Genomic DNA, 22839 nt, shown 5'->3' with positions numbered 1-22839 from the left:
AATGTCTGCTTCCCTCTTCCTGAGCTGACAGCACCTCCTCTCCTGGGGGCACCGGCCTGCACCCTACCCTGCCCAAGCCTCAGGGTGCCCAGCTGGGAGGTGGCTGGGAGAGTGGGGGCTCCCCGAGGTGCCCCCTTTGACGAGACTCAGCAAGGCCCAGGGTGCAGGGGCTGGACTCCCACCCCCAGAGCCCCCACATTCTCCCAGCTTCCTTTCCAGCTGAGCTTTGCCCTCCCCAGGTCTCTTTACCCCTTCTGGCACAGCAGAGGAACTGAGGCACGTGCCCGCACTGCCACAGAGCCTGCCAGGCCCCCCTGTCCGAAGCCCCTGCCAGCCTGATCTGGAGGGGCTACTGGGGCACCCTTGGGGGGTGGGGAGGGCTGCGGTCACCTCCCACCACCCCCACCGGATCCCCAAACCATAGTGACATTGCTCAACCAGGAACCAGAGTGCATTCCTGGGCCAGGGCCAGCCCGGGAGGCAGAGGAAGCAGGGACAGAGAGGTCAGCGGGGTCAGGGTGGAACAATGCCCCCTCTCCCCAACCTTCCTGGTCAGGCAGAGGCCAGGATGCAGGGACTGCTAGAGCGAAGGCCCAGGGAAGGAACAGGCATTGTGCTGGGCTGGCCAGAAGTGCGATCAGGGAGGCACAGCCAGAAAGGGCCCTGGACATCTGTGTCCAGGAGATGAGGGGCGGGAAAGAGAGGGGAAGCCAAGTCTCCAGGCCCCAGGGGGGAGCTGAACCCCATAACGGCTGGGGAACTGGGGTGCACCCCGTCCACGTGCTGGGGCCCAGGGAGTTCCAGGCCAGCCCCCACCTCCGCTGGAGCAAGGCCCGCCCCTCAGGCCTCAGTCTTCTCCCCTTTCCTCTGGGGCTAAAATGAGGGCTGAGGAGAGACCCGCCCACCCCACCAGCTCAGCCTCCATCTTGTCCCCCCATCCCCCAGGGACCCCAAAGATGCCACCCTCCAGGGCTCAAGGCTCAGACGTGGGGGCACTCTGCAGACCAACACCCTGCTTCCCTGTGGGCACTTTGGAAGCATCAGGATTTTCTGCCTCATGAAGGAGAGCCCAAACCTGGGCTCTCCTAGCCCCGTGCCCCTGCCCTCAGGGGCCCCCCCACTGGTGCTCACTAGGCAGCGGGACGTCTTGCTGTCGTGCTGGGACCCCCTCACCCCTGCCCGCCTCCCCAGGTCTTTCCCAGCACCTCACCTTGGGCGTTACAACTGTGTATGAAGGATGAGTTAGGAGGCCCTGAGGGAGGGAGGGGCTGGCCCCGGTGGGGGAGGCTGGGTGCTGCGTCTTGTGGTTCTCCCCCACCCAGAGCCACCCTCCCTGGGGTGCTGGCCCAAGCCCTGACCCCTGGGGATTTGGCGACCTCTTCCAGTTCATGGATCCCTGAGAACCGGGCCTCCTTCTGGAATGGATCACAGCTTGGGTTTCACTCTGGGTTTCTGCTTGGAAAGCCCCCTGGGCCTGGCCCTGACCAACATGTTTTGCTCCAGCCTCTTGCCCAATCCCACCCCCACCCAGACCTCAGCTTCACCTCAGTGTGTGCTGGTTATGGTGAGGCTGGACACCCGCCGGGCTGAAGAGGTACCAGGGCTCCCAGGAGGAAACGCCGGGGCCATGCGCCCCCTGGTGGCTCACACTGGGAAGTGCTGCTGCCCAGCCCAGGGAAGAAGTGGCCTGGCTCTCGTCGTGGGGCTCAGGGTGAGGAAGAGCAGTGCTTGGCATGGCCCACCCTGGGCCCCCACCCCAGCCCTGCACCCCCAACTCCCGCCCCGTTCCAGTGAAAATGCTGAGGCTGGCTCCAGTGCCTGAGCTGTCCAGACCTCTGAATCCCTTCTCTCCATCCTTCCCTGCCAGGTGGTCCCACTTCACACAGGATGCTGAGGCCCAGGGAATTGGGAGCTGGCCGGCAAGACCGCCCAGAGCCTGGCACTGCAGCCCCCATTTATTGCACTGCTTTGCCGCTCACAGGGGAAGCATGTCCCCCAAAGTCCCACTCCCAGCCCCCCACCCCCAGCGGACATCTCATCCCTGGGCTGCTGGTCCACCTTGCCTGCCTGAGTACTCAGTAGCCCGCAGGCTCCCCGCCTTTCCTGGAGTCTGAGGCAGCCGCCCAGCCACCAGCTGTGCGGACAATGGCCTGTACCACAGCAATGAAGGTAGAAGTGACCTCGGTGTGGTGGTGCCGGGTCTTCAGGGCTGCAGCCACTGCCTGGGGGTGGGAGGGAGAGGGAGGCCTCAACGGGGGCCCAAGACACCATCTGAACCACGCCTGTGTGGGCATGGCTTCCAAAGACACCGGTGGCGCCATTTCTGTCTGAGTGGCCACGAAGAGCAAGTTGGGGGCAGCTGGGCCGACTGGGTCTCATCGGAGCAGGTGGCCTGGCCCTCAGAGCATGGGGTGCAAAGTGGCCCAGGCAGCGGGCATGAGGGTCATCTGCCCCAGGCAGAGGACAGCAGCCATCGTCCACTCCGCAATGACACAGGAGATCCAGGCCCTGTTCCAGGATTCCCAGGGGCCCCCACTGTGACTCAGCACCACCCCCCCAACCTGGTCAATGTCTTTCTCCAGCGTCGTGGTGTTGGGCAAAAGCTGGTTGTGCAGCCGGGGCTCCTCCACTGCCTGCTTCACATCGTAGCCGAACCACAGGCTGTGGATGATGGCCTGCGGATGAGGGGATGGGGTCAGTGTAGCCCAGCGGGCAAGGGGCTGGGGGCACAGGCAGGTGGCACATACCAGTGCAGTGGACGTGGTGATCTGCGTGCCCCCAGAGGCACCCACCACCATGCGGACCTGGCCGTCCTGACCCACGATGATCGCCGGGCACATGGACGAGAGCGGCTGTTTCCCTGCAGCCGGCCGGTGGGAGGGAGGGGACAGAGGAGCTGGTCAGCTGCCTGCTGGGACACCAGCCCCCTCCCCACCCAAGCCCTGTGCCCACACCTGGCGTGATGAAGTTGGCCGGTGAGGGGGGCACCCCGAACTTGTTGATGATGTTGGGGGAGCTGAAGTCATCCATCTCATCGTTGAACAGGATCCCATTGGCCCGTGACAGCACCTTGGAACCGAAGCTGCAGACCAGCTGGGTCAGAGAGCTGTGCCCACCCCTGCCCCGTCCCACCAGCCCCACGTGCCCACCAAAGTGCCAACACGCTCCCTGGGGAGCTGGGGGCAAGCACTCTACCAATGTGGAGCCACCCTTCTAGGACACGCAGGCAGCCCCGGCCCACCCGGCCACCCAGCAGCCCTACTAGAGGTTGATGGTGCTGGTGGCCGACACAGCACTGCCATCCTCTGAGACCACGGACAGGTGGGCGGTGCCCCCGTCATCCGGCGTGTAGAACTCGGGCTCATAGTAAGAGGCTGGGTGAGTGGTGTCATCGGAGATCCGGGCCCGGAGCTGGGCAGCGAAGAACTCGGAGCTCATGTTGCGGACCACCTGCCGAGACCCCAGAGCTGGCCTGAGGAGGTGAGGGAGGTGGGGAGGGGGATGGGCTTGTGCGAGCAGCTCTCAGGAAGCCCCCAGCCATGGCTCTGACCATAACCCTCTTGCACCCAAAATCTCACGTGGCCCGTCTGACCCCCTCTCCCCAGCCTCTGTCTCTGTTGCTGTCCAGCAACTCTGAATGTCTGTCCGTCCTCGGAGTCTCCACTTTCATTGCATCCAATCATTCATTCATTCAGGGAGCTTGTAACTTCATGCCCAGCACTGGGGGATCAGCAGGGAACAGACACGCAGGTCCCCACCCTCACAGCAGGGAAGACAAAGGCAGGCAGGGATGTGCTGGAAAGAACAAGCCAGGTGAGGGGGGTGGAGTGTGATGGGGTGGGAGCAGAGTGGTCAGGGAGGGCTTCTCAGAGAAGGTAATATCTGAAAAAGCCACCTGAATGGTAATGCAAAGGCCCTGAGGCAGGCCTGTGAGTGACAGGCAGACAGTGAATGGGGTTAGGGAGAGAAGAGGCTGAAGATGCCAGCAAGGGCTGATCCCATAGGTCCTTACAAGCCCTAAAAGGACTTCAAAGCCACCTGTGCTTAGGGCAGAGGAGTGATGGGTGTTATCCCTCTGGCAGCTGTGTGGGGGTGAAACCCAACCGGGAGGCTATGATATCCACCAGGTGAGAGTTGCTGGGGGCTCACCAGGTGGAAAAGAGGAACGGAGAAAGGCCCCAAGTCTTCAGTCTACAGTGGCCGCTAACTGGGGCAGGTTGGGAGCCTGCTTTGGGAAAGGAGCTCGTCGGACCCTGAAGAATCTGTCTCAGGTGGGTGATGGGCCACACCTGATGTGTTGAGTTCATGGGCAAGGCAGGGCGCAGGAGGCTGAGCAGAGGAAATGCCTCCAGAAGGTTCCAGCAACACCCATGAATTAAGTGACTAATCCAAGGGGAGAACGTTCAGCCTGAATCTACTTCCAAGGAAACAGGGTTGAATCCAGGAATTGGGACATCCTAAAAGACAACTGCCCTGGGCCTTAAAATCAACAAAACAGCCCAGGGGGTCCATTGAGGCTAAGAGATGGCAGACGTGACAGCAACAGCAGGTGTGAGCTTGACAGGCCGGGGGCCTCAAGACACGGATGGGACCCTTGGGAAAAAGCCGACCAGACATCTAAAAAGGAAAAAACAGGGAGAGCAAGGGGGAAACGGATGGAGATGGGGAGAGAGGAAGGAAATGTGCCGAAATGTCCATAACTTTGCAAATTAAAAAGTCAAGGGAGGGAGGTGCTGGTGAACGTGGTGAGATGCTGCAGAGAGTGGACCGAAGGGGAAACGGAGGCTGGTCTCAGGACCTGGCAGCGCAGGTATGGAGGGAGGGAGGAAGGGCGGGCACCAGGGGAGAGGGCTCCAGAGAGGAGGTGGTGGCCAAGTTTGCCCCAATGGGGAGCAGAGGGACGGGGAAGCAGCTGGAGGGTTCTGGACCCACAACCATACACTTCTTTCGGAAATGACCCATCAGAAAGGGCAGACTGGGAACCCAGGAGGGAGAGCAGCAGTGTAGGAAGGGCGTGCAGAGTCAGAGAGTGGATGAGCAGAAGGCCAGTCTCAGCCAGGAGGGAGGGCAAAGAGGGGCATGATGCACTGGCTTCCACCACCTCAGGGATGCCAGGTGCTGATGTGGGGAGCAGTGAGTGCAAAATCATCCCCAGGTAAGAGAAGAGGGGCTGCTGAGCAGCTGCGGGAGGTCACAGGTCAGTGTGAGGGGGTCTGCGGGTCCACCTTGCGGGGGGGGGGGACCCAAGTAGGTAATGAGGGATGTGATCGGGGTGGAGGTGGAAGTCCAGCCTGGAGCCGGGGCACCTGGCGAGTGGGTGGGTCGGGCAGTGCAGGGCCTGGGTGGGGATCTGGGAAGTTAGCTCCTGGGTGTGACCAGGGAGCATGTGGCTGGGGCCTCTGCCCACCTGGAACGCTGGTCCCCTCCCCGAATCCACCCTCCTCCACCCTGAGGGCTGTGATGCCCCTGTGCATTCCTCACCTCGGCACTGACCACTCCAGAGCCTTCCAGGCCAAGGACACAGCACATGCAAAGTCCCCGAGGTTGGACCGTGGCAGAGGAGGGCACTACCACTCACTGACAAGTCTGTCTCTCCCACCCTGTGAGCTCCGTGGGGCAGAGGCTAGGACTCAGGGTCAACAGTCCATCCCAGCACACAGTAGGCCCGAGGGCAAGTCAGTGGCAGAAATAGATGAATAAAGGCTGAGTGAGGCTGGGGTGGCCCGGGGAGCCCTCCTGGCATCTCCATGGTAGGCCCCCCACCCATCGAAGGCCAGCCCCTGCCCTTTACCTCAGTCACATTGACAAACTTGGGGTCCCCAAGCAGGGTCCTCTTGGCGTAGGCAAACCGGAAGGCCTCCACTATGCGGTGGTAGGTCAGGCCCTTCTGCTCAGGTGTCTCCACGCTCTCCCGGGAGAAGTTGTACCCTGGTTGGGCAGAGCCAGGCAGGTTGGTGGTCCCGGTGGCCCCGGGACATCCCAGCTCGGCCAGGACAGCTGAGTGCCCTGGAAAGGGGGTGGTCCACGCCTCCCTGACCCACCTGGTTCACCTTGAGAAGGGGGACGTTTAATAACCAACAGCAGTGGCTGCTTGGGAGGCGGGGGAGGATGGAAGGAAGCAAGGGTCCCCCAGGTCTGGGCCTCACATGTCAGCCACAGGGCTACCCAGTCCACGGGGTCACAGATGACCGCTCAGGTTTGCCAGATGTGCCCTTTGGACCAGGCCGCCCAGCGTGAACTCTGGCACTGAGAGCCACCCCGTGATCCCGAGACCTCACACGGCAGTGCCCACCCCCAGGACGCTGCTCTGCAGGGCCGCGGAGGGCAGCTGACCTTTGAGGATGTTGAGGATGAGGGCCAGCACTGGCCCGCTGAGCGGGGCACTGGGCACATAGAGCTGGGCGTCCCCGAGGCCGATGCGGAGTGGGTGCTCGATCAGCTCTGCGCGGTAGTTGTTCAGGTCCTCGGCCGTCACGATGCCCCCTGCATGGGGTGACACGGAGATGGGGCACACTTCTGGAGGGCCATCAAGCAGGGAGCCCTGTCTATCCCCGGACCTCCCTGACGGTGCCACCTTCCCCTGGCCAGGTCCAGGCCAGCGCCCTCCACCTGCTGCCCCACTGGCCTCTGGGTCTGTCGTCTGTCCTCTTGGAGGCCAGAGGATCTTCTCTAAGTGGGAGATATCTGCTCCCATCCCCCCGTCCCCTACCTCCGCCCCCCCCCCCCCCCCCCCGTTGGGTGGGTGGAGGGAAGCTCTTAATCTCTAGGGAAATGGCTCCAGACATACCAAGTATTTACAGGCTAATTTCCGATGTCAGTGGTAAAGGTCAACATGCTAATCACCCTCCTCCCTGACACACTGGAAAAACTAACATGAAGAGGCCATGGCTCGGTGAGGGAGAGGCAGCATGGGGCTCCTGAACCTATAAGAACCTGCCCACAAGTTCCCAACCGCAGGCCCTGCATGCAGCTCCTCCCATGCCTCGCTCACCAAGCCCACCCTCATCCCCTGTGATCCTCCTGGAGAAATAAAAGCCTTCTCTCCAGGCCTCAAACTGTTCTCTCTGCTTACAAAGTCCAACCTCACCTGTGGCTCAGGCACCACCTCCTCCAGGAAGTCCTCCAGGGTCTGTACTTTAGCACTTCCCCAACCCTGGCTCCTGCCTACACCTGCGTTCCCCCCACCAGGGTTTTCTCTCCTGGACTGCAGGGTTTCTCTCAGCTTTGACTTAACCAGGAGCTGTGGATCCGTGTGGCCTGTCATTAACTGCAGACACATCTGTGACCCTCCCCTGCCAGACACTCCCTGAGGGCCCAGTGTCCAGGCCAGGTAGGACCCAAGGACCCCAGGCTCAGTGTCCCCGCTGTGGAGTTCCTGGCCCCAGGCCCCTGAGGTCGCCCGCTCACCGGCCTCCTGGATGTCCTTGACAATCTGGGCCGTGAGGCTCCCGTTGTAGAAAGCCTGAGCACCCTCCGAGGCCAGCGTCTCGTAGGTGTCGGCCAGCCGAGGCATGGTCACTCGGTCCCCCTCCCGCAGCACCTTCCCATCCCGGCAGAACACCTCGCTGGGGCAGAGGGGGCTCCCGTGAGGCAGGCAGGTGGGGCGGACTCAGCCACCCCACTCACACACACACACGAGAACAAAGGATGGGGTGCCCCTGTCCACAGAATCCAGCCCAGGTGGGGCCGGGACACCACCCCCAGGCTCAGAACAGGCAGGGCTTTGGTCCCTCGTTCAGTGCAGGTTCCTTAAAGTGCCACCCGCTCTCGCCCACCAGTAGGGACCACAGACGTGCCACAGCTCAGGGTGCCGCTGGATAGCAGCCTGGCTTCTCTGCAGGGCTCCCGCCAAGCTCTTCCCCACAGGGAAGCCCTGGCGGGCCAGCTGGATGCTGGGCTGGAAGAGGCGAGCCCAGGGCAGCCGCCCGTGCCGCTGGTGTGCCAGCTCATAGCCGCGGATCTCGCCTGGAACCGCCACCGACAGCCCACCTGCGAAGGAGAGGGACACAGCTAGTGGCTCCACACGGGGGATGTTCCAGGCACATCCCCAGGTGGGACCAGTGAGGCTCAGGAAGGACATAGATTTTTGAGGTCACATCTGGACTCAGCAGGCATGAGTGTGGCTCAGCTCAGCTGTCTGATGAGGGCACAGGAGGGAGGGGCGGTAGCACGTGTGCTGGGTTCCGCTGTCCCAGGCCTGGATGCCTGTCTCCGCAGGTGCCACCGTGCCTGAAATCCCGTGCCAGGCCCACGGTTGCACAGCGAGAGTATAAGGAAGCCAGACCTCACCATCTCTCCGTTTGAGCCTCCTGGGCCACGAGGCCCCTCATCCCATAAGACTCAAGTGTTTCTCCAAAACCCGCCAAAGCCCCCAGTGCAAGCCCAGGCCACTCTCAAGGCCGGGCTGGTCCCAAAGCAAGGGCCTCTCTTCCTCTCTTCCATTGTCCCAACTGGGACCTGAGCCCAAACCCCTGCCCTGTCCCCTCTCTGGGTCTCGGTTTCCCCATCTGACCATAAAGAGTTTTGTTTCCCAGCACTGTCCTTTGAGGAGCCATGATTCCCCTGGAAACAGAGCCCTGGACCCTGGTTCCCCACTAGGCCTCACTGCCCCTGCCGCACCCTAAAGCCAGCACTGACCCAGAAAGTTTCAGCCACAGCCTCGGCTCCCAGGCACCCTCCTGCTCTCAACCCTGAGATGCAGGGTAGGGGGGCACTCCCAGGCTTGGCGGCTGCAGCTCTCGAGCTGCCTCTCCCACCCTGAAGTGGGGCACGAGGTCCCAAGAGCCGGGTTGTTACGACATTGGCACATCCCGGAAGGTTTGACACCCAGCACACAACTCCTCCCCCTTATATAAGTGCCGCCCTGACCTTGGTCAATCAGGCTCTCACGCCACACTCTCACCAAGGTCACCAGTGACCCCCACGCTGCCATCGCAGGGCCTCTTTCTCATCTTACCTGGCCCATCACTCTCTCTTCCTGCGTCACTTCTGCATCTCCCTGCCCTCTCCTCTGTCTGCACCAACTCTGGGTGCCCTCCTCCATGTCAGGCTGCAGGGTCCATTACACGCTGACAACTCCCAAACTGACTCTTCGGCCTGCTCCCCTGATGGCCAGATCTGAGGATGCACCTGCCCACTTGAAAAAGACTTCTCAAACTTAACACCTCGCTGGTCTCTGTAAGGGCCACCCTGTCCTTCCAGGTGCAGACCTGAGACCCCAACTCACCCGAGACTCCTGGGTGAGCGTCACACCCAACCCATCAGCAAATCTGCAGCTCCGCCCTCCAAGTGTGCTCAGCCCAGCCACCAGCCGCCAACTTCATCTCTCCCTGATTATCACCGTGACATCCTGATGGGCCACCTGACGGGCAGGTAACTTGCTCCTCCTCTTTCACAGCAGCCTGAGGGGGTCCCATCAGAAAGCGGCCAGATCCACCCAGGTCCCCCTTTCGACTCAGGGAACACCTTTACCTCACTCAGACATGATGACCCATGAGGTCCAACATGACCTGGGCGGTTCTACCTGACCCTGTGTCCTCCTCTTTCCCCCAGACACCCCCACGGCTGCCCCCAGCCCCAGCCTCTGGGTCTTTGCTCACATGCCCTGACCAGGGCACGTGATGAACCCACAAGCCCTCCAACCCTTCCCACCTCTGCTTCCCAGGCAGTGTTGTGGCACATGGCACACCCATGTGTGCTATCTCTCCCTGTTCCACCTGGAATGTGCGTTTCACCTGTTACCTTTGTTTCTACTGGCTTAGGGAACAGCCCCTGATGCTGTAGGAGGTGCCCAACAAGCCCTAGTTAAATATGTGAATTCCAAGCATCCAAAGATGCTAAGTCTGTAAGATTCCCACAATCTCACACTCTGAATGATTTCATTTCTACACTGAGTTTCCCAATGGGTAAAAATTCAAAGACTGTGTTGGAGGGGATTCCAAAACGACTGCTCTCAGCACCCTACACAGGGCTCCACCTGCAGGAGGGGTCCTGCAAAGCCTGCAGGAGGGGTTCAGACCCACTATGGCCTTTAATCCCCACACCTCCTTCCCTCCAACCTCATCCTGCAATCCACTGGGGTCCTTGCAGGGGCGCCCCCTGGTGGCCATTGATTTCCCTTGGCTGCCTGGGGAGTTGCAGGGATTTCCTTCTTGGCTTAAGGACAGGTTAGAAAAAAGAGACTCCTTCCCATACTCTAGAGAGCTATCCCCACCGATGAACAAATGAACGAACGAATGAATGACTTGGATGCCCTTTAAAAACCCAGGGTTTAGATAGCCTGGGTTCAATCCCAGCTTTACCACCATCCAGCTGTGTGACCTTAATCAGTTTACATGACCTCTCTGGGCCTCAGCATCCCCACCTATAAAATGGAAATCAACACCACGCTACCCCTGCCAAGCGTACAGGGAGGATTCAAGGGGCTCATCGGTGAAAAGGGCTGAGCAGAGTGCTGGCCCCAGGACCCCGGCACATGCAAGCTGTTGTAATAGTAATCACTCTCTCCGTGTTCTAGCTCCAGGTGGCCCTGGAGGGACCTGAGCAGAAATAACAGAAGCTCTCTTTACCCTCTGTGATGATGGGCTTGACCAATCATTATGGAGGGTTTTGTGGGGCCAGGAAGGGATGGGAGGGGACTGCCAGAGCCACTCCCAGCCCCAGATGGGATGGGGGGAATATGGAGGGTGTGAGGGGGTGCTCATGCCTTCCAGCAGCTCGTCCTGCCCCTGCACCCACACCAAGCCTGCACTCACCTTCCTCTGACTGCTCTGAGCTGTTGAACATGCCGGCAGAGGCCAGCTGAGGGGCCACCTCTCGAGCATTGATGACCTCAGCCTTTCCTGGAAGAAGAAGCATGTGGGCAGTCCGGACCAACACCAGCCCCTCACTTGTGTGAACCTAGGAGTTGCCCAGCTCTGCCTGCCCAGCCCAACTGCAGCCTGAGGCAGGCAGCCCCGCCATTCACCTCCCACCCTGCCAGCCACTCACGTGTGGTGCTGTTGTAGATGGTGAGAAACAGGCCACCCCCGATGCCCATGCTGTGTGCGTTCATGAGCCCCACGCACAGCAGGGCCGCGATGGCAGCATCCACCGCTGAGCCGCCGTCCAGCAATGCATCCCTGCCAGTGGCACGTGCCGGGAGTGAGAGCCGGCGGGCTCTCTACCCTCCGAGATGCGCACCCCTCCACACACCTCCCCACCGCCTGGCCACACTGCCCAAAGGAGGATGGAGAGGAGCCCATAGTTTTTGATTTTTTAATGTAAAAGACTGTTGTATTCTAAAACCAATGGGCTTAAATGTTCCTCTTTTTCAAGCAAACAGATGTACGTGACTTATAATCGGAAAAAAAGGGGAAATTGTTACTTTTTATTAATAACATCTTTTTTCTGTTTAAGTTTTTAAGTGAGAACTGATCTTTGTACATGTGAGCTAGGGGTCTAAAAATAAAACAGCAGAGTTTCTCTGAAGAGACAGACACCCTTGAACTGAGAAAAGGGCTCAGCTGGACACTGGGAGACCCACACCCTGCTCTCAGGGCCAGTGTCCCCTTCTCCCCTGACCAGAAGCTGCTGAGAAGGTCCAGGGACAGGATAGGCAGCTCCACGCACACCGAACGCCCCTCATCCAGGCAGCCCGTTTACCAGTGGGGAAACTGAGTCCCAGAGAGGCGAGGGTCTTGCCCAGGTCCACTTACGGTGGCTGTCTTCCAGGGCCTGTGTCCCCACACCCTGCCCCACTCACCTCCCGATCTCTGAACAGCGCTTGGCATCCGCGGCCACGGCAGCTCTGGGGTACACGTGGCTGTGGGGCTTGAAGGTCTCAGGCAGCCAGACGCAGAGGCCAATGATAAGGAGCATTAGGACCACGGCCACCAGGGCCAGCAGCATGGACCGCTTCTTCATGGCTCTGCGGGCATGGGGGATGGGAGGGTAGAAGGTCAGGGGGCCACTGCTGACCTGGCCTTGGGCGCATCATCGTCCCACAGGGCACAGCACAAAGTCGAGCCTCAGACATACGTCCTCGTGTCTCCTTCCGGCCCCCAGAATGCATGGGCCACCCAGTCCCCAGATTTTTGCTCAGGCCACTCCCTCTGCCAGAAGCTCCTGGTCCTACCTCTGCCCCCCCAAATCCTCCTGCTTATCCTCGGGGCCCCCTCCCAGTAAGGACCCCATCTCCAGCAGGGAGCCCCCCGGATTTCACTTCCAGAGAGGAGCCCCTGATCCTGCAGTCACTCCGGGAGGCACAGGCCTGGCCTGATTCCTTCCCGGCACTGTTCTTGGGTCCCCAGAGTGACCTGCCACAGAGCGTGGGGTTCAGCTTTTGTTGTGTCCTCAAAGGGGGCACCCACAGTCTCCTGAAATTATCAGATGAGCCACCGTGGGACCAGAGCCTACCTTCCTCGGCGGGTGGGAGCCCTGAGCCTCCCAAGGAGGTGGCCACAAAAGACGGTTTGGGCTGAACAGGCCGGAGGAATAACTGAGGTCTCCTTCACGCTCTGCAGGAGCCTGCGGCCGCAGAATCTGCTCCAGGGAGACTCCCGCACCACGCAGTCTGCTTGTTCTCCTGAAAATGGAGCAGGTGTCTCTGAAGCGGGCTGGGCCTGGCCCTCCGGGGAGCAATGTGAGGTGTCTCTGCCTCTGATGAACTCCGTCAGCCACTCCCATGTTGGTGAATATTCCGTCCCCACAGTGCATTTCTCTCCTGCACAGCAAGGGTGTTGCCCAGAGCAGGGCAGGGAGCTGTCATGTGGCCAAGGGGTGAGGGCCAGTGTGCCAGCCGAGGGGATGGAGCATGGGCTCTGGGGCCAGCCTGCCCCGTCTCACCTGTGTGGGACCTTGGGCAAGTCACTGACCATCTGACCATCTGTCCAGTGGAATGACAGAAGGGCCTGCTGGGAGTATTGTGAAGATGAAGTGGGTTGGAAAGCATGAAGTGTTAGGTAAGTGTTGGCTATGTTGGGAGGACCTGGAGGTCTGTGTATGGCAGAGGGGAGCTGGTCAGCCTCCACTCACCGTTTATTTCCCTGTTGACTTCCTGCCAGGCTGTGAGGGAGGGATGGAAGTAATCCTTGGGGTCCCCGTGGCAATGGCAGCAGGCGAGGGGTGTGACCCCAACGGGGGAGGAGAGGTGTGGTGACAGAGGCAGGGTGCCTCCTCTCCCGGACTCAGTTCCCTCCAAAGGGCGATGTCTGCTGGAGAGCCCAGGGCTGGGACCCCTCTGGCTACCCTGTCCCTATTCACAGGGTCTCCTAGAGCTGGTCTAGGAATGGAGTCCCACCCAACGTGGGGGCCCAGACCCCAGCACAGAAGGGCTTTCTCCTCCCCAAGCTCAGGGGGCGGTCACACAGCTGACTACCACTCCACACCCCCAGCAGGGTCCAAGCCAGCCTCCTCTCTGTCTTGACCACCTTGACCGAGTCTAGGCACCACCGTTTCTCGCTGGACACCCTCCCATCCCCCACCAGCACTGCCTGCTCTTCAGTCCTTGGAAGAGCGGTCAGAAGGCAAGGCTCTCTCCAAAGAGCCAGCCAGGTCCTGCCACCACCACTGCCCTGAGGACAGGCCATGCCCTCTACCAGGCCTAACAGCTCTCAGGGCGTACCCCGGGCCCTGGCAGGGGGCCAGGTCAGGGTTCCTGATAGAGGCAGCTGTGCTGGGAGGTCTGCGGGACCTCAGGAGCTGGGCCAGCAACCTGAGGCATCTGTTCCAGACCTAGAACTTTCCCATTATATGCGGTGGGGTGGGCGGGGCAAGACAGGAGCCGGTGTCCCCCTCCCCAGCACAGGCACAGCCCCACCCGTCAAGGAGGCCCCCCAGTCCTGTCCACTGGGTCAGGCTACGCTGGGCAGCTTGAGGGCATGGCCTCATTTCTCCTGGGCTTGGGACCATCCGCTGAGACCCCACCCCCACAACTCTGGGTCCTCCTCTCCACCCTCAGGCCCCTAGACAAGCCAGCCAAGACCTCCTGAGGTCCACACTCCAGCCCCCCACCAACCATCTGTTTGCGCATCCTTCCACCCAAGGGCCCAAGTGGGCTCCCCAAAGGGCAGGGGGTACCCTGTGAGGCTCTGTCTGCCAGGGAGTGGGGGGAGGGGTGGGCCGCACTGACCCATCCCCTTCTCCCTGGGCAGGGCAGTAGGGAGGTCTGACTCAGCCCCCCATAGGCAGCCATCCCAGCCCTGCGGAAGACACCCTGCCGGGTGACTGTGCTTCTGTTTCCCATCCCCCACACACGTTTTTCTCAGCCTCACTAAAACAACGTCCAAGCCCAGAGGACTGGCTCTCACCCAAATCAGTGTCAGGAAGGGAAACTGAGGCCAGAGAGCGGGTGCTTGACCTCCAATAGCGACCCTGCTCCTCCCCAGCCCGGTGGGCTTACCTGAGGCCTGAGGGCAGCGGGGGCCCGGGACAGCCCCTGTTCCTCAGAAGACAGCTCTGGGCTGGGACACTGGCTGGGGAGGAAGAGGCAGATTTGTCTGCCTGGGAAGGTCTTGGCCACAGTGTAGGCCAGGCCCCCCCACTCCCAGGAGCTGCCCAGAGCCACGCCTGCAGCCCTGCCTGGGCAGAGCTCCTCTGGGGGCCTCAGAGCTGGGCTGGGAGCTGGGGTGGGGGTGGGCTCCTCCCAGGAGGAGCAGAGGCAGGAAAGGAGCAGGAGGGGCCAGAGGAACTCACATGCTCACGTAGTCCAGGGGGTGGGGGAAGGGGGTGGGAGGGGTGCGGGGGGAGACAGGGAGAGGCCTGCAGGGGGGGCACCTAGAATCCCTGTGTGTGTCAGAATAGGTGGAGAGCGGGCGGTCCTCAAAGAGAGGTCTGGCCTGGCAGGGAGGATGGCCGGAGGGTGGCCGGAGGCTGCTGTCATGTCATGGCAACAAGGAGGCACAGGGACTCGGCCTATTGCCAAGTGACTAGAGTTCACGCAGCCCTGGGAGGGCCCTGGAGGTACGAGGTGCTGTCAGCAGTGACCCTTGCGGTCCCCTGGATGGTGGCAGCAGGCAAGGGCTGTGGCCCCAATGGGGAAGGCGAGGTGTGGCGACAGAGACAAGGCATCCCTCCTCCTGGACTCAGGCCCCTCCGAAGGGTGGGTGTCCCCCACAGGCTTGCCCTGTCCTTGTTCAGAGTATCTGAACTCCAGGGCCAGACATGGTGTCCCAGAGATGGTTCCTAAGGCCGTGGAGCAGGGGTGTCACCAGCACCAGAGCAGAACCCAGACCTGAGAGGCTCACCACACCCCACAGCTGGACGGCAAGGGTACCTCCCTGGGGCACGGCCCAGGGCTTCAAGTCCGGAAGGTTCCACCACCTATCCAGGAACATTAGTGCCCCAGGCCCAAGGAACCACCTAAACAGCCTGGAAAGGCAGGGCCCAGAGACGGCCAGAGCGGGTCCAAGGTCACACAGTCCACCAGTGCACACCTGGCTACCCCGTACCCGCCCCAAGTTGCTGCATGTCCCTGACCAGCCCACCAAGGAGTCCAGAGTCAGGAGCAGCTGCAGACCCGCCCCAGGGAACTTGGACACTGCCCCCTCCCCCTTTGGCTTTCGTCAGCCAAGGAGAAGGCTCAGCCACTTCCTGAGTCATGCCTCCCTCCCCCTCTCCCCAGCTCGCTGTGCCGAAGCTGCCCAGGAGCCCCCACAGCCCCCATCTGTGCCATCTAATCCGCAATAACCCCGCAAGGCTGCATCATTTGATAGGTAGAAGGAGACGTGGAGGCTGACCACACATTGCTGCCTGCCCTGGGTCACACAGCCAGAACAGGCCTGGTCCTATCACTCAACTGCCCTTGGGCGGGCTTGGCATGGAACCGAACCAATGCACTACCATGAAATCTTCAACCAGCATGACCCTGGGATGGGGGTGCCATGACAGCTCTTTCCCTAGACACCATCCCCTCCCCTGCAGACCGGGGTAACTAAGAAGATGGACAAGGCAGGATCCAGGGACCAAGGCCCAAGACCTGTCCCCAAGGACTGGACATCAGCCAGGAACATCAGGGTATTTGGTCCTGCCTGAATGGCTGCATTGCAGATCAGTCGGCTGGGAGGGGTCTGCAGTGGAGAGCCACAGGGCTCTGTCTCAATGCCTGAGCCTGCTCAATGGTTTTCTCCCTGCCTGGGATGGCATGAGACATGGCAGAAGTGGCAGGAAGGTAAGAAGAAGGTCTGAGTGGGCAGAGGATGACCCAGACCCCCCAGGTGACCTCAACAGGAAAACCCTGAGCTGAAGCAAGTTGGAGGAAGCCCAGCTGCAGCTGCAGGTTCTATGGAGGGGAGACAAAAGTGAAGGTGTCTCAAAGGCCATGTCGACTGAGGCATACATACGTACAGAACAAAGAAAGCCCTTCCTCACATATCAAGTGTGTCACATTCTGTCCCAGTCAGCCCCCCACACCCACATGCAGAGAGGGGACCTGGGGGCAGTTGGTCTGGGCTGGAGGTCTCCTCCAGACCCCACGGCTCCTGTCCTAGGCACAAAAGGTGGTGAGTTCTCTGCCCCCAGGAATATGCAAGCCTCACCCAGCCAGAGATACTGACCCTGCCATCAGCACCACCCCCTCCCAGTACACACACATACACACACACACACACACACACACACACACACACACACACACACACACACCCATGCTGAATCTAGGCTGAGCGAGCATGTTCTAGGACGCAGCAGAGAAGAGAGCATGAAGAAGAGTGAGACAGAACAGACAGCGTGGGGTTTCTCTGTTAATCCTCCAGCCCCAGAGTCACAGGGGCGAAACTGGGCACAGCCCCAAACCCATTCACAGGCCTGAAGCCGAGGCTTAGGTAGAAGCGACTTGGCCCTGGAGGCACATGGATGGACAGGTAGGCACCCCTTCACCTTCCTTACCACCAATGCCCACAGTGAGGAGTGACGTCCCCTAGGTATGAGAACACAGCTCTGGGCAGGAAGCTTACCATGACCCAGACTGGATTTGGGAGGCTCCTTCCCCAAGACCTGATAACCACTACCTGCCAGAAACCTGTCGAAATAGCTATACATGCCTGCAATGACCACAAGGGGGCGGGCGTCCCCGGAGTTGTGCAATCACCCCTTGTACTTGTACCGGCCATGCCCCACCCCCACCATGAGAGCAAACCAGAGCCCGAGAGATGTGGCCCGAGGACACAGCACCTCAGCCCCCATCACCACTCACCTCTACTCCAGACCCGCCACCCCAGTGACCCCACCACCACCCCAGGCTGCCCCATCCTTCTGGGCCTCAGTTTCTCCACACTGCCCTCCTCCCTCTCAATCCAAGAAGCCCACTTCCCCACCCTCCTCCACCCACCCCACAACTGTAGCAGTCAGCCAGGAAGCCTTGTCAGGCAGCCTCAAACCCACTTACTGGAAAAGAAACAGAGGCTCCCAGCCCAGACCCAGTCAGACCAAGGGCCTAAGGCTCTGCCCATCCGTGTGACCCCTCTGCAGGATCCGTCCACACAATCCCCACCCCCATCACCCTGAAGGGCAGCTCACTCCCATGACGCAGGTGTATAAACTGAGGCTCAGAGAGGACGGGGGACTCCTCCAGAGCACAGCCAGGACATAACAGAGCTGGGGCTGGAACCCAGTCCTCCAGATGCCCCCGAGAGGCCCCAAGCCTGAGCTCCCCACTCCTACGATGTCCAGCAGCTCAGAGATGGTGAGCTGAGCTTCAGGGTCACATAGCACTGGGGTACAGCCAGACGCCCATCCTGCCCCAGCTCACCTGGCTGCAATGCTGGTCCTCCTTCTGTACTCCAGCACAGAGCAGAGTCCCCAGTGCCCAGCTCCTCCCCTCCCTCCCCCTGCTGGCCTGAGTGGGGGGAGGCTTTAAAGGCACAGGAACCTTTCCAGGTGGGAAGAGGACTGGTTCCTGGTCCTGTCCCTGGGGCTGTGTGACCTGGGACAGCAGGTAGCCTCTTCAAGCCCAGTGGGGTCCCAAACCCTGCGTAAGAGACCTGAGCTTTGAGGGCCTCGGTAGGGCTACATGAGGCTGGGTTTCAGGCAGAGGCCAGTTAGGCCAAGGGTCCTCTGGGAGGAGGAGAACTCCCGGCCACGTTCAATATCCAAAGAGAGGTCCCACAGTGCTGGGGCACAGCCAGATGCCTCCACCAACAGGGGTGGGTGTGTGAGCATCAGAGGCCCCGCCAGGCCTGAGAAGCCTGACGCTTTCTCTAGAGTTCCTGGTCAGAGGATGCCCTCGCCCCCACGCCCGGGGCTGCAGATGTCCACAGGCTGTCACTCCAAGGACCCTGGTCACCGTCACCAGGACAGAAAGGAGTCACATGAACCGGGGAGTCTTTCCTCATCCCTCAACTTCCTGGGGTTGAGGAGGCAGGCTGATGGAGGATGGGGCCATCTGCTCACGACCCCGCACCTGCTCCAGCCAACAGGATGGGGTGGGTACCCCCACAGGGCTGGCAGGCCCAAGCCTGCCCATTCTTCTGAGGTCCACACACAGCCTGCTGCTTACACGTATTCATCCATCATTCATTCATTCACTCACTCTCCCATCTGACCCTGGCCCATTCAGATTCTTCTCTCAAGCAGCCCCCAGCCAGACTGAAGATGGGATAGTATAGTCAACCAAGGAGGAAGAGGAGCCCAGGACCGCCAGGGAGGGGCAGAAACTATGCGGGGGGGGATCCAGATAGCACTGGGATCGGACTGTGGAGGCCAGCCAGGCAGAGGGAACAATTTGAGCCTGGGGCATCTCCGCAGCAGTGAGGGTACAAGGGAGACTCTTGACCGCCCTGACCCTTCCTGAGCCCTGAGGCATCAAAGCTGGAAAAGGAAGTGGCTGAGCTCAGACCCTGAAGGCCAGGCCAGTGCATCTGGACTTAGAGAGCCCGGGGAGGCTGGTGAATGTGCCACCGGGCTGGGTAACCCATTAACCCCAGCTCACTCATTAAGACCATTAGCTCCTCAGCCATTCTGGGAGTCAGGCAGAGGGCAGGGGCCATGGGAAGAAGGGAGTGTTGATGGGGCGCTGGCTGGGGGCTGGCTGAGCTTGGGTCTCTGTGTCCCTGCTCCTGGAGGAGCTCCCCTGGGTCAGGCCGGCCTCCAGCCAGGGGAGCTGCCAAGGCAGCCTGGGGGCCCCACCCCACCATCCCAAAACCTTTCATCTGCTAATCACCCCTGTGGGGCTGGCACCAGCGACCTAGAGAGTTTGGGGGCCTTGGCCAGACAGGAGGCTCAGGCCCTGGACCAGTGGTCAGGGAGGCAGGCACCTGGCCCATCCCCCACTCTGAGAAGTGGGTCCACAGAGGCCTTGGAGGCCACTTTCCTGCTCTAACAGGCTCAGGTCTGCCCCACTTCTATGCCTGGAAAAACAAAGCACTTGTGGGGCAAGCAGGGTGTTCCTGGCACAGGAAACCTCACCCTAAGTAGAAAAAGCACTTACCCAAAGCTACCCGGCAGGACAGCAACCCAGGAAATGGGGAAAGACCTGCAAACCACTTCCTACCAGTGGTGCCCCACCCTACTGTCAGGTCCTGGGAGTGGCTGTGTCTGAGCCCCCAGAAGTGCCAGCTGAGCCTGTGCCCCAGGTGGGCCACATCCGGCTGGTAGAGACACAACATCCTGGGCGTTCCCTGGTGGCCTTGTGGTTAGGATTCTGGGCTTTCACTGCTGGGGCCTGGGTTCAAAACCTGGTGGGGAACTGGGATCCCACAAGCCACGTGACTCGGCCAGAAAAAAAGACACAACATCCCAAAATGCAGTTGGGAGCCTCACAGTGAGTGAGCCAGGCAGGCAGGTCCAGATGCAAGCAGCATCTGACCCATCCTCCAGAGCTGCTGGGCCAGGATCTCAGGGCCCACCGGGAGTCAGGAAACCTAATATCATCCAAGACACTTTGTGTCCCCTGGTATCTGCACCAAGGAGACATCTGGTCAGTTGGCTGAACAAAAGTTCATCTTCATCAATTTGAGGACCACAGAATCTCAAATGTTTGGCCTCTGAGCTCCCATCTCCATCACCCCAGAAGGGTCGGCTTGCACACCTGCCATGACAGGGAACTCACTACCTCTAAGGACAGTGAGACTGGTTGTTTGGCAGGTTCTTCCCAATGTCAAGCCCCAATTGCCCTTCTTGGAATGCCTTCTGCACCGGCTTCAGGGGGACCTGGCCTAACACCCTGCCCACTGTCAGAGGCCACAGAGCAGGGCTCCCCATACCCTATGGCTATTTGGCCACCACCTCTCAGAGCCACACAGACCACACTGAATGGACGGAAGAACTCGGGTTTGGTGAAGGGGATGGTGAGGCCCAGTGGTAGTGGGAAGTGAGCTCTGGCCAACTGCAGGCATAGGCAGAGAGCCCCCTGTGTCCCAGACACTCCCTGGTGCCCTTGTAGCGGTTCACCATCTCAGCACCCACCTTTGATGTGAGGACAGAGGCTGGAGCTCCGGCAAGTACATGAGCCTCCAGGGCTAGCAGCTTGTTAACACCTGGAAACTTCCGGCAGCAGAGCCAGTCTGGCACCTGGTGGACCAAGTCTAATTCCCAAACTCAGAGGCAGCGCAACCAAGGGCATGGGCTCTACAGTCCCTAGGTTCAAGTTCAGTCCCAGCCCTGATGGCCCAGGGTCTCCTCTTTCTGCCTTCAGTTTTCTATCTGGATAGCAGGGATCATTAAAATAGTTGTTGGGCAGATGCACTGAGACGGCCATGCACAGGCTGCTGTGAGCACCATGACCTCCATGGTCCAGCACCCGGGCCTGCAGCTGCCTCTCCCTCCTGGAGGAGCAGCTCAGAGCTCAGAGGTCATAAGTGCCCCACTCCTGGCCACCGCAGCCTCCCTGCCTACGGTTCCCTGCATAGGTAGCATGTATCACATCACCTCATAATTATCTGCGGTGTCTGGGAGCTCCAGGGGGTGGGGGAGGAAGGCTGCGTCTTGCCCACACCCCAGCCCAGCACATGGCTTGGTCTCCCGGAGAGCCGACATACTCCTATCTCCAGGCGTGTGTGTGTGGGTGCAACGCCCAAGCCCACCTGTCCACGGCTGCCATCCCCCACCCCGTGACCCTGCACAGGGCTAAGTGGGTGCGCGGTTCCGCTAATGCCAAAACTGCCCACACTCTCCATGCACACCCTGCTCAGCCTGCCTGGGCTTGTAGAAGCCCTGCCCCCACCCCCTTTTTCAGCATCTCTTTGGCCCCCCCCTCACTGAAACATCCTGTTGGCTGATGTTTCAGATGCCTAACCAACAAGCCGGAACCTGAGCTAGGCAGCTACCCTCCCAGACCTCCACCGGCCATGTTAGCCAGGGCCTAGCCCTGGACAGCAGCCCACGCATCCTCCCCGGCCCTGTCCAGCAGCCCCTACCTCTACACCCCCTCCTGCTCGCCAAACCTGACCCCCCAGCCCCCCGCACCGCCCCCTCTCACCTGGCAACTTTGCAGAGTCCCCAGCCGCTCTACTACTGCATCCGCAGTGCTCTGAGCACATCCCTCCCCCACTGAAAAACACTTCAAAGGTTCACGTGGCCCTCCAGATAAATTCCTGTCAGCTGGGGCCTGCCCCTTCCTCTGTGTGATTCACCCACTGCCCTACTGCTGGGGCTCTTCCATCAGGCCCCAACTTCAACGCCACCGCCTCCTCATTGAAGCCCTCCTCTGTCTCCTGGTCTGATTCTTCCTTGGCTCCCGCAGTGTCTGGGACCCCCATCACAGCTCCCCACCTCTGCTGTTCCTTTAACCTCCTGCGTCTTTGTCTCTGAAGTATCCACAGGGCCCAGTGATCATCACTAAATGTAAATATAATGGCTGTCAGGTGGCTGGGTGGATTCGGCATGAAGCCACGGAAGATTGATTAGAGCCTACGCATGCCACGTGCGTGTGTGCTGGACGCTTTCCTCGCTGCGTCTAATCCTACACCTTTGCCAGATGGGCATTCTATTTTCCCCATTTTACAGAGGAGGAAACAGTTTTGCAGAAGCTACTGTAGTGGGCCGAATAGTTTCCCCCCAAATCCACATCCGCCTGGGAGCTCTGAATGGGACCCTATTTGGAAATAGAGTCTCTGTAGAAGTCATTAGTTAAGATGAGATCATCCTGGGTTAAGGTAGGCTCTAAATTCAATAAGGTAGGCTTCCTGTAAGAAGGGAGACACACAGACACAGTGAAGGAGGCCTTGTGGCCATGGAGGCAGAGATTGCAGTGAAGCAGCTACGAGCCAAGGAAGGCCGAGAACTGCCGGCCATCGCCAGAAGCTGGCAACGGGCAAAGAGAGACGATTCCCGAGCACCTTCAGAGAGCACAGCCCTGCCAACACCTTGATTTCAGACTTTTGGCCTCCAGAACTGGGAGAGAATACATTTCTGTCGTTTTAAGCCATTACCAAGTTTGTGGTAATTTGTTATGACAGCCACAGAAAACTAGTACCACTAACTACCTTGTCCGTGTTTATACACCCCAAAAGGGGGCAGGTCCAGGGGATTAGGAGCTGGGGCCTGAGCCTACACCTGTGACCCCCGTGGTGACTCCTAGCCCTGCAGGAAGCTCACAACCTATTCCTTAGAGCCAGATCCAGGGGAAACTGTCTCCATAGACTGTCTGTCTGCTTCCTTCCTCCTAGTGAGTTCCGAATCCATCCTGCATCCTTCTTTGCAGTGGCTGCCAGGAGGCTCAGTGACACCTGGCTCCTTGCTGAGGTACCATCAGCCCTGGGCTTCCCTGCCTCCTCCTGGGCTTGAAATATCCCACTGGGTGGGTAGGGAAGACGCCCGAAGGTGGGACAGGTCCAGCTGCAGCGCCAGCAACAGCCCTCCACCCAACCTGCTGGGTCATCAGGACCCTGCTTCCCTGTCATTCCACCTGGGCCACCAGCTGTCGGT

The 22839-nt window shown here is 60.2% G+C and overlaps 1 protein-coding gene across 8 annotated transcripts; it reads right to left on the bottom strand.

The window, feature by feature from the left end:
* Positions 1-1793: 1793 nt before the first annotated feature.
* Positions 1794-21451, bottom strand: GGT1 (gamma-glutamyltransferase 1). 8 transcript variants are annotated; one of them, XM_060028454.1, is made up of 14 exons: positions 17726-17751; positions 14381-14453; positions 12397-12565; positions 11744-11908; positions 10990-11120; positions 10755-10841; positions 7776-7989; positions 7408-7565; positions 6334-6483; positions 5792-5928; positions 3263-3450; positions 2955-3082; positions 2562-2860; positions 1794-2222 (listed from the first exon to the last, which is right to left on the bottom strand). In XM_060028454.1, the coding sequence occupies exons 4-14, from the start codon at positions 11902-11904 to the stop codon at positions 2076-2078; spliced, it is 1800 nt and encodes a 599-aa protein (XP_059884437.1). In that variant the 5' UTR covers positions 11905-11908; positions 12397-12565; positions 14381-14453; positions 17726-17751; the 3' UTR covers positions 1794-2075. The 8 variants fall into 8 exon arrangements, with proteins under 8 accessions (XP_059884437.1, XP_059884436.1, XP_059884438.1 ...); XM_060028452.1 differs by lacking the exons at positions 14381-14453; positions 17726-17751 and adding an exon at positions 12826-12847 and having other exon boundaries at positions 1798-2222; positions 2562-2675; positions 2748-2860; XM_060028453.1 differs by lacking the exons at positions 14381-14453; positions 17726-17751 and adding an exon at positions 21392-21451.
* Between the last annotated feature and the right edge of the window lie 1388 nt (positions 21452-22839).

The sequence above is a fragment of the Delphinus delphis genome, chromosome 13, assembly GCF_949987515.2.
Source record: "Delphinus delphis chromosome 13, mDelDel1.2, whole genome shotgun sequence".
Lineage (NCBI taxonomy): Eukaryota > Metazoa > Chordata > Mammalia > Artiodactyla > Delphinidae > Delphinus > Delphinus delphis.
This window is presented reverse-complemented; position numbering and strand designations above follow the sequence as displayed.